Raw genomic sequence first — 20,845 nt, 5'->3', positions numbered from 1 at the left:
ATTTTCATCTCAACAAATCAACTGAAAAATCAAAACTAGTATATAAATAAATGAAGTTTAACAGATTACTCTCCAATTGTATATACTCATTTTCTTGTTTGTGCTTTATTGGCTTTTGATCTACTTCTGATTGCTGTAGTCTAAAAGAAAAGTGTTTTGTTTTTTTTTACAAATTCCAACAGTGATTCATGATTAAAAAAAAAAGAAACTCAGCAAAATAGGAGTAGAGATGTTCTTCCTCAATTTGATAAAAAAAAAAAAAAATCTACAAAAACCTATACCTAACATAGGCTAACATACTTTAGGGTGAGAAAGTAGAAGGTCTCCTCTTATGATTGACAACAAGGCAAGATGCCCCTCTCATAACTCCTATTCAATATCATACTGTGTGAGGATGTCCTTAGGCCTGAGCCTAAGCAACTCCATTTAAAAAACTCCAGTTTTTACAGTCTTACAGGCACGCCTAATGGAACCCTCCAGTGTGGCTCTCAGGCACAAACAAGTCACTTCCCCCACCCTGATAAACTCACAGTGAAGCCTCTGGCTTCACCATAGATCGGGGTGGGGATCACCAGATCAGATGTTTTAAACCCCAGGGTAAATTATTTCACTGAGAATCCGGTGGAAGCTGATAAGGATTGAAACGGGGGTCAAAAGCCTCAAAACAATATAAATAATAGAGCAAATTAACAGACATTCGGCAAGCTGATACTGAGGCACACAAGCTGGAGAGCCTAATGAAGACCTGTACTGACATCCCATCACTTGTCATCGTTTGCCTAATACTCTGCGTGGTCCTCACAGCTCTCAAACTCTACAGCCACATCTTGACCCTGGTGATATACGGTTGTATGGCTTGGCTGGCCATCAGCTCCACTCCAGGAGAAGCCTACTTTTGTTCTTGATGTGATAACCACAGTCTGAGTGAGTATGCATCTGCTGGACTTAAAGCCTAAGGCTTGAAACTTTTGAACTGACATTTGCATGCAGAGAAAATGTCTGTCATTAGCCTGTCATGATTAAGTGTGTTTGCAGTGCTTAGACTTAATTAATCTAGAATTGATTATGACTATTGCAGTGCCTAGTATTTAAGGATTGTCGATTTTCTTTACTAAGAACCTATAGAGTGAAACTGTATTGAGTGATTTGCGTGAATAAAGCACTGAAAACGGCAGAAGCACCTGGACATTCTTTATTTCTCCCCCTGGATGGCATAAGTCGCACCTTTTGCCCATCGCGACGTACTGGAAACTGAACTAATATAGCAAGATAAGAAATGGGAATAAAGATATATAGACTGAGAAGGAGGAAATAAAACTGTCTTTGTAGAGGATGATTATCTACATAGTAAATCTTAAAAAACTGTCAAAAAAATCTTGGAACTTTCACATGATTACAATAAGGTTGCAAGATATAAGGTTAATACATGAAGGACAACTTCTCCATACCAGCAATGAATGCACATGCTCCACCAATCACACTTTTAGGAATTTACTCAAATGAGTTAAAAAAAAAAAATCATTCCAAACAACACTTGCACACAAACGTTTACTGCAGCTTTATTCATAACTGCCAAAACTTGGAAGATGTCTTCAATAACTAAACAGATAAACAACTGTGGTAATACATTTGCAAAATGGAATAACAGCAATAAAAAGAAACTAGGTGGGGCTGGAGTTATGGCTCAGTGGTAGAGTGCTTGCCTGGCATATGTAAGGCACTGGGTTTGATCCTCAGCACCACTAAATAAATAAAATAAAGGTATTGTGTCCATCTACAACTAAAAAACCAAACAAACCACCAGAAATGAGGTATCAAGCCATGAAACATTGAAACTGCATATTGCTAGGAGTTTGGAGATGGGGTGAGAGTGTGGAGGAGAGTAGAAATAAATAGGTGGGACACAGGACATTTTTAGGGCAGTTAAACTATTCTATATGATACTATAATAGTATATATACATACATACATATATAAACACTATTCATTTGTCAAAAGCCTTAAAACTATAAACACAGTGAACCCTAATATAAATTGTGGGCTTTAGTTAATAACGTATCGATCTATTTCCTACACAATAGGCAGAATTAAATGTCCATAAAATGCAGATCTGGTTATTTTATATACATTTTATTTTAGGACATTTGAAAGAATCCTAAATGCTAGTCACAGAAAAATGCTACTCATGAAAGAACAATAAAAAAGATTCAGTTTATCTAAAAATGAAAAAAGTAATTTGAACCATCCTGAATCTCCGATTACTATTGGTACTGCTAACACACAAAGCTTTTATATGTAATTTTAATATATTTTAACATGTAATATATTTTATATACAGTTAATGGATATTATATATAATAATTATTGAGCCTAAGGCTTCATGCATGTGAGGCAAACATGATCACTGAACCACATTCCCATCCTTGAGTTTCTTTTTCTCGGTACTGGGGATTGAATTTAGGGGCAGTGAACCACTAGCCACATCCCCAGTCCTATTTTGTATTTTATTTAGAAACAAGGTCTCAATGAGTTGCTTAGCATATTGCCATTGCGGAGGCTGGCTTTGAACTCAGGATTCTCCTGTCTCAGCCTCCTGAGCCGCTGGGATTATAGATAGGAGTGAGCCACCACGCCCAGCTAAAATAAGTTTCTTAATCTGATTTTCCCAAGAAATCTCAGAACAGGTCTAGACAAGCACAGAAAGGAATTCTGCAATCTGCCATTTCTTCTTTTCGCTTCTCCCTCAACAAATTCTAAAGATGAATGTAATGTTATGTTACTAAGAATGTAGTACTTATTAAAGAAACAATGACACGGATTACGTCATTTAGGATTTATGTACCTATTTCAGCTAAAATCAGCAAGCAAACATGAACATAATTCTAAAATTCCAAGTTTTTTTTTTAAGATGGGGGTCTTGGTATTTTGTGGAGACTGGCCACAAACTCAAGAGCATCCTGCCTTAACCTCCTGAGTAGTTGAGATAATAGGTGTGTGGTGCTGCGCCTATTAAAATTCCAAGTTTTTAAACTCCAATAGACTTGGAGAAATTATCATTATAGATTAATTCCTAAAGTATTCTTCAGATCATTAATTCAGCACTCTTCTGAACCAAGCAGACAATCAATCACTCCTTAATACTTATCATACCTGCTTCAGAAATGAATTCATTGTAGTTATAGAGATTGCACGTGTTTGCAGTGATGAACTTTATTCAGCAATCAGTCTCACCATGATACCCTTTCACTCGTTTTTCCCCAATGAAGATCAAACTATTTATAAATATGGAATTGTTTTAAATTTATTATTCAGGGATAGGAACAGAGTGAAACAAGGAAGGCATCTAGGGCATGAAATTTAATGAGGCACTTACACATCAACCCTGTACTTGCATGACCTGCCTAATTGTGCCCTAGGGGTTGGGGATATATAGTGCAGGGATAGAGCACTTGCCTGTCACACCCAAAGTCCTGGGTTCTATCCCAAGCACCACCTGAATGAATGAATGAATGAATGAATGAATGGATGCATAGATAAGTGGATAAATGAATAAATTTGTGCCCTAGGTGTCTCACCCCTTTCTCACTAGTCCTAGTTCTAATATTATTTTTGGCATATTTGTGAATGATAAGAAAAACTTACCTTTACTTTGTTTAATTTCAATTAGAAAAAGAATTTTTTTTTTTTCAGATAGGGCACTTTTGTATTTTGGTTCAAGGGTTTAAAAAGCATTTAGTTCTACAAATGTAATACTTTATCAATTATATTCAGTAAGAATACTAAAATAAGGACTGGGGACATAGGTCAGCTGGTAAAGTGCTTGCTTTGATGCACAAGGCCCTGGGTTCAATCCCCAGGTGCCTCCCCACCAAAAAAGAATACTAAAATAATGTCTAAGTGTACATAGGTGTTTGAAGACATGAGAAAAGACATCATCTCTCTGTTGCTGATTAATATAGAAAGTAAACTGTCCAAATCCATCTTAATCTTTACACAGAATTTTTTTTTGGGGGGGGGGGTAACCTGGGATTGAACTCAGGGGCACTTGGCTACTGAATCATATTCCTAGCCCTAATTTGTATTTTATTTAGAGACAGGGTCTCACTGAGTGCTTAGAGCCTCACTTTTGCATTCCTCCTGCCTCAGACTCCAGAGCTGCTGGGATTATAGGCGTGAACCACCATGCCTGGCCTTACACAGAATTCTGTACATGGAAATTAACTCCAAGTAATAGAACAACAATTAATGGTATGACATGAGAATCATTATTCCAAAATTCAGAAGGAATAAAATTGTCTGAACTAATTTAAATAAACTTTATTGGCTTAAGTGTTTTTTTCCACTTTTTAAGTTCTTGACTCAAAAAGAAAACTCAAAACAAAATTCAAATCAATCTTTAAGTAATAATTTGAGGATAAAAATGCTAAAAAAAAAAAAAAAGTAATACAGATCTTAGAACTTTTAACTTCTGAAATAAAAGTACCAACAAATCTCGGGTTGAGGATGTGGCTCAAGTGGTAGTGCGCTCACCTGGCACACATGAGGCACTAGTTTCTATACTCAGCACCACAGAAAAATAAAATAAAGATATTGTGTCCACCCAAAACTCAAAAATAAATATAATTAAAAAAAGAGAGAGACACAATATCTCTTTCATTTTTTGCTCATTAAAAAAAGTTCTTACCAGATAAAGCAGAAAGGTATGCAGCCCTGTTCCGAGTCCAACAGAAGACAAAATTCCCAAGCCTATCCAGTAGGCATACAAAAGAAATTGCTTCTCTATACGTTGCACATACTGAAAAACAAAAAGAAGGGAGAAATATCTGAATTATTTTTTAAAATTTATTTTTAATTTGTTTTAATTAGTCATCCATGACAGCAGAATTCATTTTGATTCATTGTACACAAATGGAGCACAACTTTTCATTTCTCTGGTTGTACATGATATAGGAAAAATCTGAATTCTTGATACAGAAATATGGTATGTATACACTACCACCACAATAAGGCAAACCAACTAAATAAAGTTTCAATTAGGAAGAAAATATTAAGACAAAAACTCTTCAGAGGCCTAATTTCTTTAGTATGCAATAGCTACGATAATAAAAATTTTATCTATCTGGATGGAATAAAGCTCTTATTTCTTTTTCTTTTGAGAAGACAAAGGAAAAAGCAAATTACTAATAAAATAAGAATTTTAAAGCTATTGAAAACTTACAAAACTTTAAAAAAGCATAATACACAATGGTAAAGGGAGGCAATTATATAATATTTGTGAACAGAATACATTCTTGATTATCCAAGTAAAAATGTGGGTAATATAAATTTTCCCCTTCTTTTTGAGGTACGGGGGATGGAATCCAGGACATTGCACACACTAGTCAAGCACTCTCATCACTGAACTACATTTCTAGTTCTTTTTCATTTTATATTTAAGACAGGGTCTCACTAAGCTGTTCAGGCTGATCTTGAATTTGGGATCCTTTTGCTTCAGCCTCCCTACTCACTGGGATTACAGGTGTGTGCTATTATGCCCCGCCCAAGATGCTTTCCAAACAAGAACAAAATAAAGTGCAATGGGAGACATATTTGTTGAAAGAATTCCAAACTTTTTCTAGAGAAATCTACCCATTTTTGGAAAGTAAAATTTAGCAAGCTAGTTTACTGCAAAGATTAAATATTATTTAAAGAAATACATTTAAAACTATAAGAATTTCCTGAGAAGTAAACAGCTTTAAAGTATGAAATGATTCCATTTTAGACCATTTCCTATTTGAACAATGTTTTATTATTTTAATAAAATTTATTATTTTAATAACAAAATGTCCTGTTTTACCATCAGTAATGTACCTGCAGACCAGAGTCTGAGAAACCTGTCTTTCCAAACAAATAAAATCTAACTTTCTTTTTTTGTTACCAGGGATTGAACCCAATGGCATTTAACCACTGAGCCATATCCTTAGTCCTTTCCTTTCCTTTTTTTGAGACGGAGTCTAAATTGCCTGGGGCCTTGCTAAATTGCTGAGGCTGGCTTTGAATTTGCAATCCTCCTGCCTCAGCCTCCTGAGCTGCTGGGATTACAGGTATAAAATCTAACTTTCAATTTAGGAAAAGGCCTGTTTGGACAGACTGTAAAAGTTTTATACAAAAATTTTTTTAAAATATTTATTTTTTAGTTGTAGTTGGACACAATACCTTTGTTTTATTTATTTTTATGTGGTGCAGAGGATAGAACCCAGGGCCTTAAACATACTAGGTGAGTGCTCTACCGCTGAGCCACAAACCCAATCCATATAAAAAACGTTCATAGAAAATATAAAAAGTTTTATAGAAGATATAAAAACTTTGGCATAGATAAAAGGCTTCATGTTGCTTTTACTGAACAGAGTCAGGAAAGACACATTTAAATCTTTGAAGGTAATATGGAATCAGAGATACCAAATAGAATACTGACAGCCATGAAAGAATATAAGAATATTTTTAGTTTATGGTCTTAAGACATTAAGATATCAGTTATGGCCCAGTGCAATGATGCATACCTATAATCCCAACAGCTCATGGGGCTGAAGCAGGAGGATTACGAGTTCCAGGCCAGCCTCAGCAAAAGCGAGGTGCTAAGCAACTCCGTAAGACCCTGTCTCTGAATAAAATACAAAACAGGGCTGTGGATGTGGCTCAGTGGCCCCTGAATACAATCCCTGATACCAATCCCCCCCAAAGATATATTATCAGATAAAATTAAAAATACATAACTGAGCCTAAATTTTGAGGGTACAAAATCTATGAAACCCACATTAATTCCATTTTGAAATTTTCTGAAATTAGACAGTTTAAACTAAAAATAATTGCTAAATCTCCTACCTGTTGATGTGCTCCTTCAATGTAATATGTAGCTATAAGCACAGCAAGCAGCAGTAAAAAAGACACCACAATGCTTTGACGATGCCATAATCTTAAAAACAAATTAAACAAAACAAAACAAAACCTCAGTCATCTTACTTTCAGATGCATCATTCCTAAAACAATTTGTTGAAGTAGGGTGCAGAAATGAGTCAAGGGAAGACACGTGGATATGGAACTCAATTTCTTATCATAAACCCCACCATATCCTTTCCTTTACCTAAAGCCTGATCTTGTTTATACCCCCAACTTCTAATTTAGAGAAGCATAATAGAGCTATGAGGACAATAGAGCTATGAGGACCTGGTTTAGAGATGATTAGCATTGCACTTTTAGCAAGACATTTAACCAATACAATTTTATTTTTATTTTAAAATCAAAATTATATACTTATTTTAATTTCTTCATGGAGTTGATGTTAGGATTAAATGAGATGAAAATGTTATAGTGTTTTATCAACTCTAAGCACCATAAAAATGTAAGACAATAATAGTATAGCTAACTTGGAAGGGCAAGTAAGAAAATGATAAGATGTGTAAAGGTTGAACTTGCTCTCTATGATACTCAAAACAGTGTTTACAGGTACTAAACTTAAAGATAGAACATATATTCATGGCAGAGTCCTTATTCATTGGCTCAAATTATAAGTAAAAGTGCCATAAAGCTGTACCTTGTCCTGATTCAGAATCGGTATATCTAATACACACAGGCCTGTTTTCTCTTGAAGGTAAACCAACATATTTTCAGTGTTATTCTTTGCAAGACTCAACATGAGACAGTGGGCAACTATAGTAATCCATTGAGCAAATGGATTTCATCACCTAATTTTTCTTTAAACTAAATTCCCTATTTTTCTTCAAACTATAGAAGGGAGAACTAAATATGTTCTTATGATAATATTCTAAATTTAACTTAATATATTTTGATGGAGCAGATGGCAGGGAGTAGGAGATGGTTGAGGATTTCTAAAATTAGAAAATAACATTTATATAGAAAGTAGCAGAAGACTCTTTACTTTGAGGTCCATTCCTTCAAGATTATAAGGATTTCCAGAAAAAAATACTGCAAGGTAACGAGTGGCTGTCTCCACAGGACAATATTCTGTCTTTCTTCCCGATCCCTCCTCTTCTTTTCATTTATTGAAGAGGGGTCTGCAAAACAACAGCAGAAATTAAAACAGAAATTCTAACATTTATACTTACTTATTTGAATCACTTAAAAAAATTCATCCAGCTCTCCATCCTACATCTGAAAGACTGCACATAAAATCTCAAAAGTAGAGCTGAGGATGTAGCTCAGTGGAGGCTTAGCACATGTGAATTTATATAAGGGCCTGGGTTCATTCCTTGCACCACCAACAACAAAAACCAAACCCCACAAAATCTCAACAGTCGAAACAATGTAATTTAGATGTGGATCATACAAATTTAAACAGTTAAGGTGAAACCAACTCTTCTCTAGAGCAGACAACCTCTGGAACACAATTAATATAGGTAGCCCACTAAGAGTTTGTCTCAAAGCTGTTAAGGAAGCTAAGGACCATGGTAGATTCCCATGATTTAAAGCTCAATGGCATTTCATTTGTCTGTATATCTATCTGCCTATCGCTTCTTTTTCAATTAATGGCAATTTTGCAGGAAATTCTTTTTTTTTCTTGGCTGTTCAACACATTAGAATGATCTTGACATATCATATATCATACATTTGATTCAAATGGGGTATGAATTCTTATTTTTCCCACGTGTACAGATTGCAGGATCACATTGGTTATAAATTCTTTTAAGCCATCTAGAAGAGGAATGGTACAAAGTATGAGTGCTTGGAAATATATTGGATTAAAACATTTTTCCCATGTTCCAGGTACCATTGACAAGTCCTAGAATCTTGAGAAATGGCAACTATATATCAACAATATCTAGGGGCTCAGAAAGGAGATGAAGTATAATAGTTCCCTTTTTTCTTCTTTTTGGTGGTGGGGTTTGAACCCAATGCACACCAAGCATGTGTTCTACCAGTGAACTACAACTCTAGACCCTTAGCTGCCAATTTTTAATCAGTTATCTAGAAAAAAAAACTGAAGTGAGAAAAGTGCCTGCCCTTTGCAAACTCCACTACCTGACAGTATCTGTGATTAAGTAGTAAAAGTTTTTTTTCCTCTTTAATACTGGGGATTTAATCCATGGCCTTGTGCATGGCAGCTAAACACGCTACTACTAAGCTACATCCCCAACCCTTGACAGATATAGGAACTTTTAGTAGAGGGTGCCCTAAATAAATCATACTGAAAATTTCAGGCATTGAATTTGGACTAGAACTAAACATTTTAGGAAATGTCACATTTGGGCTAGGTGCTTCTGTGTTAATACCCAACCCCCGCCCCACCCCAGGGGCAACTCTACCATTGAGATACATCTCTAGCCTTTTAAAATTTTTTATTTTGAGACAGGGTCTCGCTAAGTTGCCTGGACTGGCCTCAAACTTGTGGTCCTCCAGCCTCAGCTTCCTAAATTTCTGGGATTACAGGTATGGAATTTCACACCTGGCCAGCTTCTGTTCCAATCTAAACAACATTTCTGCAATTATTTACTGTCAGAATACAAGTTTCTGCTCTTGTGCATACTTCTATGAAGACATTGTATAAACTTAGCATTATATTATAATCCAAAGTACTTTAAATTCAAAATATGAAGGCAAAATACTTGGTTACAAATCAGGCTCTGTCATCTGTCATTTATACAACCTTGGGCAAGTTAGTTAACAATTCTGTGCCTCAGTTTTCTCTTCTGGAAAATAGGGAATAACAATTACTTCTCAGGTTCACTTTAAGGATTGAGTTAATACATATAAAGTTCTGAGAAGAGTTAGACACTAAATATTCAATTAACAGGTTTGTCTTTATTATCATCATCTATACTATACCTGTGAAATTCCCATTATGTTGTTCCTTGTTCATTGCTACACGTCTCTGGTCACAATTTTTTCCATTCTCTGCCATTTCATAGATCAGTAACTCTTGAGGAGCTAATAAAAATAAAATAAAATCCAGCAATATGTTACATTCTTTTGCTTTGCACCCAAGACAGAATAAAACTGAATACAGGAATAACAAGACAGTAATAACCCATTTGCTATTTACCCTTTTCAACCAAGGTTTATAAAATTTTAAACAATTTATATAGAAATCCTAAAATAAGCTATAATAAAAGGTTGTAGTTTTCAGTCTTTTCCAAATACTTATTCCAGTGATTTCCCAGATTAAAATTTGGAGGTGAAGGCTGGGGTTGTGGCTCAATGGCAGAGTGCTTGCCTTATACACGTGAGGCACTGGGTTAAATCCTCAGCACCACATAAAAATAAGTAAAGATACTGTGTCCATGTGTAATTTAAAAATATTTTTAAAAAATTGGAGGTGTTTTTTCAAGTATTAGTACTTGAAAAGGATATCAAGTATTAGTACCTTCAAATATTGATAAATTATGTCTACATCCTTCTAATTCTTAATGTCATATACTATTTGAAATTTACCTTTTCATAATTTTTACTTTCTTGCATTTAATCTTTCACAGTACTTTATCATTACTTCAATAAAATGTATTATATCACCAAATCACAAATTTTAACATATAGATCCAAGACTACAGATAGTTGTATATAGGAAACAATTTTACTGAATTATCTTGGACTTGATATGGGCATATAAGATTAAAAAATTATGTTTATGATTGTAAAATGTAATCTAGTTCTATTTTACTTCATATCATAGGTGTGTTTTTTACTTTAAATCATTGTAATACAACATGTAAATTATTCTATGCAAAACACCAAATTGCCTGTGACTATATCATTCATTCTTCAGGTGTAATAAAACAAATCTTTCCATTCAAAGAGCACCTCACTTCAATAAAGGTTATGATGCTAAGTCCTTAGCACAATCTTAAAACTTGTTTAGATTTTTATTAAAAGCAAATAATAGTTATCAAAATTAAAACTTTTGTGCTTCAAAGGACATCATCACAAAAATGTAAAGACAATGCACAGAATGGGAGACAACACTTACAAAGCATATATTTTATAAATTTCTATCCAAAATATATAATGAAAAGGCTGAGGACAGTGGAAGAGTTCTAGCCTTACAAACCCAAGACCCTGGTTCAATCCCCCATACCACAAAAACCAAACAAATAACAGAAAACATAAAATGAACTCAGATAATTCAATAACATAAAATCCAATCTGAAAATAGAGGATATGTATATATTCTCCCCCCCCCCAAAATAAGCCAATGGTTAATAAGTGTAATAAAAAATATCTAAGACTTTTATCTACAAGGAAATGCAAATTAAAACACAATGAGATACATCCTGATATCTATTAGAATTGCTATTAGAATTAAGAAAGGGAGGTCTGGGGTTGCAGCTCAGTGGAAGAGTGCTTGCCTAGCATGTGTGAGACACTGGCTTCAATTCTCAGCACCACATATAAATAAATAAAATAAAGGTCCATCAACAACTAAAACATATTAAAAAAAAAAAAAGAAAGAAAGGGAGATAACAAGACGTGTTGGTGATGATGTGGAGAAATTTGAATCTCTCTGAACCTCATACACTATGGGAGGAAATGTAAAATGATAAGTTGCTTTGGAAAACACTCTAGCAGTTCCTCAAAAGGTAAAAAAATAATTACTATATGACTCAGCGATTCCATTTGCAGGTAAAATAAACACTTATATCTACAAACTGTTCATGAATGTTCACAGCAGCATTGTTCTGAATAGTCAAAAGGTGGATAATACCAAATAATTATCAGTTGATTAATGAACATAAAAATGTGGTACAGGGGCTGGGGATGTGGCTCAAGCAGTAGCGCGCTCGCCTGGCATGCGCGTAGCGCTGGGTTCGATCCTCAGCACCACATACAAACAAAGATGTTGTGTCCACCGAAAACTAAAAAAATAAATATTAAAAAAAATTCTCTCTCTCTTAAAAAAAAAAAAATGTGGTACACTTGGGGCCAGGGTTGTGGCTCGGTGGTATGGCGCTTGCCTAGCATGCATGAGGCACTGGGTTCGATCCCCAGAACCACGTAAAAATAAAAAATAAAGGTATTATGCCCATCTACAACTAAAAAATTTTTTAAAAATATGGTACACCAAAACAATAAAACATTATCCAGCTGTCAAATGAAGTCAAGTACTAATATATGATACAGCAATAATGCTTTGGGAATACTAAGTGAACAAAGTCAATAACAAAACACAACACTATGATTTCCATTTACATGAAATGTCCAGAATAGGCATGAACACAACAAAAAGATTACATGGAGAGAGATGTGAAGTGGCTGCTAATGAGTTGTGAGTTTCTGGGGTAGTAAAAATGACCTAAAATTGATGTGGTAAATATGTTATCAACCACTAAATTGTACAGTTTAATCAATTAATTAAATTCTTTGTCATTTTGGGGACTGAATCCAGGGCCTCATGCATGCTAGGACATTCTCATGACCATTGAGTCATACTCATGCCCTAAAATGTACAGTTTAAATAAGTGATTGTATGGTGTGTGAATTGTTTCAATGATACTATATAAGAAAAAAAAAGTCAAACAGGAACTACTGAAACCTTCAGATATATTCATAGGAAAAGAATGGTATACTTTTGTATGAAACTTGTATTATCTCTATATTTAAAAAAAATTTTTGTAGTTGTAGATGGACAGAATGCCTTTATTCTGTTTATTTTTATGTGGTGCTAAGGATCAAACCCAGTGCCTCACACTTGCGTGGCAAGTGCTCTACAATGAGCTCCAACTCCAGCCGCTCATTATCTCTGTTTATTTATTTTTTTTAAATATTTATTTATTTTTTAGTTCTCAGCGGACACAACATCTTTGTTGGTATGTGGTGCTGAGGATCGAACCCGGGCCGCACGCACGCTAGGCGAGTGCGCTACCGCTTGAGCCACATCCCCAGCCCCATTATCTCTGTTTAATAGTAGCTCCAAGCTTAAAAGGATTCTCATGAACAACTAGCTCAAAAATTCCTATTATACAAGCTGATTGAGCGACAGTTCTGAATTCAAGGGCAGATTTATAAGTTTGAAGGATGTTATTATTAAGAAAGAAACTCAAGAAATCACTTAATAAGATACTTAAGTAGCTTTGTTTGCTCATCTACTAATTTAGCAATTTCTCCTCCCAGTATTAGGGAGTCAAACCCAGGGCCTCCTATATGCTAGGCAAGTGCCATACCACAGAGCTCCATCCCAACACCTTAAATTCAGCAATAATAACTAAAGAGCTAGGTATCATGCTAGATTTAGCTGACTAAATATGATATAGAAATGGGTTTGTTAGCTGCTACTATGTTATTCCTTGACTAAACATTTAATTATAAATACTTATAAAAATTTATGCCTCATACGGGAAAATAAGTGAAAGACTAAAAAATGAACAAAGAACATACACTCATCACTGCAACAGAGGGTCTCCTCTTTTAGATGCAATCAATTTATGAATACCTTTATTTTGCTGCCTTTATTTCTCTATATACAAATAAATATAAAAAATATACTTGATCTTAGCCAAAATGCTGAAAAGTGATTATACAACAAGAAATAAAGCATAGGTTTCAATTAACCTGAAGTAAATGATTACAGGATTTTAAAAGTTTGAACAATTTGGATAAAATAGCGTGTACTAATGTACTATAGTATGTTTGTGTGTATACACATGTGTAACTATAAATGCCAATACATCAAAAGGGTAAAAAATATATAAAACAATAACTACCAAAACCAGAAAAACAACTTCACAGTTCATGCCTCACTGCTACTATACCCATGATGCCATTGCTGTTCAATCTTCTAGAGTCTCTAATGGGCACTGAAGTGAGCTTATAAATGAGCAAGATGAAGAACCTGTCCTCAAGGGGTTGGGGATGTGGCTCAAGCGGTAGCGCGCTTGCCTGGCATGCATGGGGCCCAGGTTCGATCCTCAGCACCACGGACAAACAAAGATGTTGTGTCCGCAGAAAATTAAAAAATAAATATTAAAATTCTCAAAAAAAAAAAAAAAAAAGAAGAACCTGTCCTCAAAAGACTCAGAGTCTGGTCAGAAAGACAACCAACCCCTATAGATGATATCTTTTGGAGATAAACAGACAACATTCACCTACATCACAATAAGTAAAATTAATTTGGGGCGAAAAGATAAAAATGGCACAAAAGGGTTTGAGGTATGAAAAAATATCCTAAAACCTTACCATCCCACAAAATACTCTGATACTGACCTCATTTCTTCCTATTTATTCTTTCCCATAGTGTCATCTTCAAGAGATAAAAGTTTTATCCAAAACAACTTGGGTCCATTTGAGGTCACATTTGTAACAATGGTATTGCACATTTGAAGGTTTTGTTCTCAAGATATTTTAACAGGCATTTTTATTTGAGGAAATAATATGTTCTTGCACAAGATACTAAAAAAGAACAGCTAACTGGTATTTCCTTTTCTAAAATTCTCTCAGAAAACATAAAATAATAGTCTGGAATTTTAATAAGAAATAATCTATTAAAATAATAAGAAATAATCTACGGAACTAAGTTATTTTCCTTTAATCAGTCTACTTCTTCACAATGAAATAAACTCAATTTAAAAAAATTTTAAAAAATTTCTTTTGCAATTCCCAAAAGAAAGAACTAGAACATGAAGTCAAACAAGCAAAAGAAAAAACTGCTGGGGTAGTGAACAATTAAGTGTACGGAGGTTAAAATATTTTTTTCATTTTTAGTCACTGAGGATGGTTAGAACCAACTATGAGCCAAACAAACAAAAATAAAAGAACCACTAGGGTTCTAAACAGTTAAGCTAATAAAAGCACACCCCACCTTCTCTTGCATTTTAACCATTTCCAAAAGGATTTTACTTTATTTCTTGTTTTTAATTCCTTTGAAAACGTAATTCCATTGCCTCCTCTTCCTGGATCACACATATAGGAAAACTCTGCAAAATTGCAGTGCTCCTGGAACCACCTGCATTCTCCACCTTCTTTGGTACTGGAAAATGAACCCAGGGGTGCTCTGTCACTGAACTATAGCCCTAGCCATTTTTATTTTTATTTATTTTGAGACAGGGTCTCACTAAGTTGCCAAAGCTGGCCCCAAACTTAAGATCCTCCTGTCTCAGCCTCCCTAGTAGCTAGGATTACAGGTATGTACCACCATGCTGGCACCACCTATATTCACAAGTAGATCTGCCTGAGTAGCCAAACATAGCTGGAGGAAAAAAATCATACAACTATACAGTCAATTTAAATTTCACTTATTCATTCTATAGTGTCCTTTAAGTGCCACTTACTATTTGAGATGTCACATTTCAATTTTGAATTGATAGTTTTCTCACAACTACTGCACTCCTTGTTCTCTATCTGTAAACATTTTACCTCATTTTCTCCTTTCTTACTCTCAGTTGCCAACAGCTTTTTTTTTTTAAACACAAAAGCAGAAGGAGAATTCTCTAATACTTTTACTACTAAACCTACTCAAATATTTATATCTTCACCCATGTTAGCACTCTTTCTCTCTTTACAGCTATGGCAGTGTCCTCTATGTCTCAAAGGCCATTATGGCAATATACATTCTGTATATCATCCCCTCTCATGTTTTCAGTTCTCTTTATAAATAGTTCTCTCTGTATCATTGATCTTTCCTCTTTTATTCTCACCAGAAGATAAGCATTATCTAATACTTCCCATTTCTCAGTCCTTCATGGTACAGTTCTCAAGAGTTGCCTATAAACAGTCTCCACTTCCTCATCACCAAATCTCTACCCAATCCACTGCAATATGACTTTTTTAAAAAAATTATATCTCTATTTATATATATATATATTCCTAAGGATTGAACCCAGGACCTAGATTGCCTGCTAGGCGACCACTCTACCACTGAACCTCAACCCCAGCCCCAATGTGACTTCTGATTCAACAAAACAACTAATGACTTCCATAATGCCAAATAAAAAAGACACATCTTACTGAGCCTCTTAATTTTATTGACATGCTTTCCTTGAAATATTCTCCTGTTTATCTGGCTTTGATAGCTCTTCCTGCTCTACTTCCTGGAGTTCCTCAAAGCTTGGTCCCGATTTCTTACTGTGCTGTTTACGCTCTGTTGTAATTATGTCATTATTCTCTCAGTCTTAAATACGCTATATTGAGAATTGAATTCCCCCATTCAACTGATGAATACACAGAGAAAATTTGGTATATTCAAAAAGTGAAATATTATTTAGCCATAAAGAGAAATTGAGTACTAACACATGCTACAGCAATGATGAATTTTGAAAACAGTACACTACATGAACAAATTCAGTTACAAAATAGCAAGTTACGATTCCCACTTATATGAAATGTCCAGAATAGGCATAAACAAAAATAGAAAGTAAATTTGCTAGAGAGAAATGGGGAGAAATAAAATTCTCTTCTTTCAAAAGCAAGATGACGTTCCACATGACAGGGCTTTTTTAAGGACAGTGCTTTTGATTATTCTGTAAAAATAATCAGAATCATAGTAGGGATCTTAAGGAATACTCAAATCTATCTTATCTTTATAATTCATAGATAAACTCCCAGAGGTAAAGTGTCTTTGATAATGTCACAAGATAAATTAGTGATAAATCTAGAGGCAGGGTCCAGATACCAAGTGGTCTTAATTATAGTGAAAACTATTGTTGACAATGGGCACCATATTCTCCCCCAAAACTAGATTTAAGATTATTTTTAGGCTGGGTGTGGTGGGGCACTCCTGTAATTCCAGCTACTAAGGAGGCTGAGGCAGGAGGATCACAAGTTCAAAGCCAGCCTCGGGAACTTAGTGAGGACCTAAGCAACTTAGCGAGAGACCCTGTCTCAAAATAAAAAATAAAAAAGACTGGGGATATGGCTCAGTGGTAGAAGACCACTTGGTTCAATTTCCAGTACAAATAATAATAATAATAATAATAATTTTTCTGAGAATTTTGAAATGGACAAGATCAATCTACAGAATGCTTCTCTTTGCAATATTAGTAAGCTGGTATGTGGTTTATGAATCTGATTAGAAAACTTCTATATCCTACAGTTTGTTCAATAAACCTAAATTATAGGTTTACTAATTCAAATTTCTAAACTATAAAACTAAGGATTAGACTCTGAAATTGACATACCAAGTTCCACATGTCCTGAGAGGATTTAATGGCATGGCCAGCCCATTTTTATTCAGGAAATACTATATACTTTGCTGCCTATTTTCAAATTGCAAAAGTGGTTACTTAATCTAACATTGACACACTATTAATCTCATTATCATCTTCAACATTACAAAATGACCCATTTTATAGGGAAACGGGACAACTTGATACCTCAAAGCTGTTAATACATCCTAATTGATTTGAGGCCATATCAGGACAAGTCACATTTTAACTATGTATCTCACTTGTATTCCACACTCAGGACCAAATGCATCCACCTTATTCTAATTCAATTTGCCTTCACAGCTCAAAGTAGTTTAATTTTTTAATAGCTAAAAAAATTCACTAGGCACAGTGGTGCATGCCTGTAATCTCAGTGGCTGAGGAGGTTGAGGTAGGAGGGTCACAAGTTCAAAGCCAGCCTCAGCAACTCAGCAAGGTCCTAATCAACTTAGTGAGACGCTGTTTCAAAGTAAAAAAATAACAAGGGCCAGGAATGTGGTGCAGTCATTAACTACCTCTCAGTTCAATCCCCAGTATCAAAAAAAAAAAAAAAAAATTTCCTACCATCACCACTTAATAGTCATGTCTCCCTGGGTAAGTAATTCAAGTTTTTACATTTCAGCATATTTGCATATTATTTCCTTGACAATTTTCATGTCATCCTTAAGTATTTTTGTTTTACTTTGAGACTGTCAGTAATTTGGCTTCTCAACTTCAAGAGAAATAACATCTAAGTGCCTCACATAGTGCCTGGCAGGCATTTAGTGTTCCTTTTTTCATGCCCAGTTTATGAATGTCACAAATGCCCCCAAATAATCATACAAATACTACTCTGAATGTTCACTGATATGCACTTGCTTTCTTTTTTTTCTTTTCCTTTCTTTTTTTTTGTGGTGCTGGGGATTGAACCCAGGGCCTTATTTATGTGAGGCAAGCACTTTACCAACTGAGCTATATCCCCAGCCCTAAAAGCTTGCTCTCTGAACTTCTATAATATACAAGAGTCTTCATAACTGGTTCCCACAACCTATGCAGCCACAAAATCAGAAAAATCTTAGTTTGTTATATTGGATAATAAAAATGAATTATTTTTCATTCATCTAAACATTTTGAAATGTATCAAAAGGACAATCTGTTAATTATTACTATGGGGTAAAAGGGATCTACTCTACATAGTTAGGGTAAGTTAAAAGCATCATTTTTAAGAAGAGCTGCTTTTCACAATTCAATGACATAATAGCTTTGATTTTGGGAGTTTTTCATGAAAGGTCAGAATCCTAGATCTGGGAGAAAATCCAAAGTATTCCTAGTCTGTTTAAAAGAATGAAATATACTCAAACAGGAATCTAACATATAATTTTTAAAACTTTTTTTTTTAGTTGTAGATGGACAATTTTTATTTTCTTTATTTATGTTTATGTGGTGCTGAGGATCGAACCAAGTGCCTCTCATATGCTAGGTAAGTGCTCTACCACTGAGCCACAACCCCAGCCCCTAACATTTATTCTCAATTTTCAATGGAGCCTACTTTGCCGTGAGAGTACATGTATGGTTTGTAAGAATAGGCTGTTAAAATAAACTGTACATTATTTGTAATTATTTGTAGATGAGAAAACAAATAGCGTAGAAGTATAACACAAATATCAAATAATTTTCATTGAGAACACAGATCTAGTCACAAGAAATACTTTTTCAAAAGGCTGTACCTAGGGCTGGGGATGTGGCTCAAGCAGTAGTGCGCTTGCCTGGCATGCGTGTAGCCTGAGTTCAATCCTCAGCACCACATACAAAGATGTTGTGTCCACCGAAAACTAAGAAATAAATATTTAAAAAAAAAATTTAAAAAAAAAGGCTGTACCTAGCAGATTTTAAAAGGAGCTGAAGCATTTAAAATAAAAGATTAATATTAAAATATGTGGTATTTTTATTTGTTTCTGGCAGAAATACTTAGAAAGCACTGCTAAAATCATCTCACAAAGGTTCTTTGTAGGCTGTACATTCAGTGCTAAGACTATAATACTCCATTCATTTTAAACATTAGCCATACTTGTAATGCAAAAACAATGTAAAGCTAAATTACTTAGTTCCCCAAAGCAAAACACAAACATTTATATATGACACAATAATGGCAACTACCTGAGTAATTTAACAGTTGTTGGAAGAGTTAAACAGGTGAAAAGGAAAAGGAAGTAAGAGCAGTGAAACCATTGATTCTCATTTTTTTTTTTTTTTGGCAACATCATTCAAAAATAAACTGAATATCCCTCCTTTTAAGAAAATAATCTATTCAAATGGATTCTACTTTCTCATAAAAATATTAAGCCAGATTTCTTAATGATAACACTGTTTTTCATACAAGACATACAAGGACAGCCAACTTAAGTATGACACTTTTCAGTAACCTTTATTTAGTACAGTCTGCTACTCCAAAAGAGCTCCAGACTTCGTGAAAACAATTAATATTAAGATTATAATTTACTTTTAAAAACTAAATAAATTATCTAAGTAATATATCTTGACCAATGAGGCTTTAGGCAGCCTCACATTGCACAAACACAAAGCACAATATCAGAGTGGCTATCAGATCATATGACTCTGAGCCAGAAAACAGTATCTATCACATGATTTTACCAGTTAAAAAATGAATTTTCTGAGTATTCATGATGATTTGAATGGGAATGTATGAAAAAACTCCTTGAATCTTTTTGAACTTTTAAAATCTTGAGGAATTAAGACAAATTAAAGCCTCAAATTAGGGTACAATTTCAAGGACTCAAAATCTCCACAAATCTTCCAAAACTGGGTCTGCAGGTTAGGAGGTTACATATTTTTGGCCTAAGCTGTTCCTCAATTTAATTTAGTCAAGTGTAAAGTACATTCAACTTATCACAAGCTTCTAATCATTAAAAAGACTACTGTTCCAGATCAAATATGTAGGGTTTTTTGTTTGTTTTCTGATATTAGTGATTAAACTCAGGGCCTGGTACATGCTAAGCAGATGGTCTACCACTGAACTATTTACCCAATTTGTAATTAAGTGAAATTTCAAGTAAAAAAATTCCAATTAAAAAAAAAAAAAAGACACAACCTGGAAAACTTTAGGATCTCTTTTTTTGAAAGAAGATAGGTTTTAGAGAAGGTTTCTTCATCTCAATTCCAATATGTAAAAATACCATTTTATTGTCTTTTCTTTTAATACATGATTTTATTTTTATGAAGAAAATATACATCTTGTAAAATTATATGTTGAAAATCCTGTTTGTCATTTATTCTTAAATCCACTTCTAAATGCTCAGGCAGTTTTTCATAACCAATATAGTTTTCACCAAAAGAGAGAAATAAGAGTAAGGTCAAGAACTAGGATAGTGGAAATAATACCAGAATTTAGAGATTGTAAGAATGTTGGGAATGTCACTTCATGTCCTTGATTAGACTTTCAAATAAAATATAAGTTCAAATTTATATATAAAAATGTAAAAACTTAGAACAGCCAAGATAATTTAGATAAGGAACAAAGTTGGAGGAATTGTATTAAATGCTTTCAAGTCTTGCTATAAAGTTACAATAATCACGATGGTGTGGTTTTGGTAAAAAGATGGACATAGATCAATGGAACAGAAGAGAAAATAGAGAAACAGACCCATATATATATATAGGAACAACTAATTTCAACAAAAGTACAAGGGAATTTATATGGTAACTGATCAGTCTTATTTAGAAAA

The 20,845-nt window shown here is 34.3% G+C and overlaps 1 protein-coding gene across 1 annotated transcript in view; it reads right to left on the bottom strand.

Annotated features, from left to right (window-relative positions):
- The window catches only part of Vmp1 (vacuole membrane protein 1), a 115,138-nt gene that overhangs the window by 83,842 nt on the left and 10,451 nt on the right, over positions 1-20,845 (bottom strand). The window contains exons 2-5 of the mRNA XM_005321558.5: positions 9,820-9,921; positions 7,916-8,051; positions 6,862-6,952; positions 4,685-4,795 (exon numbers count right to left, since the gene is read on the bottom strand). Of these exons, the coding sequence (XP_005321615.1) occupies positions 4,685-4,795; positions 6,862-6,952; positions 7,916-8,051; positions 9,820-9,895 (414 nt within the window). The 5' untranslated portion in view covers positions 9,896-9,921. The remainder of the gene's footprint in view (positions 1-4,684; positions 4,796-6,861; positions 6,953-7,915; positions 8,052-9,819; positions 9,922-20,845) is intronic.

This window comes from Ictidomys tridecemlineatus, chromosome 3 (assembly GCF_052094955.1).
Source record: "Ictidomys tridecemlineatus isolate mIctTri1 chromosome 3, mIctTri1.hap1, whole genome shotgun sequence".
Lineage (NCBI taxonomy): Eukaryota > Metazoa > Chordata > Mammalia > Rodentia > Sciuridae > Ictidomys > Ictidomys tridecemlineatus.
Note: the sequence above shows the minus strand (reverse complement) of the source record. Positions and strands in the feature narration are given on the sequence as shown.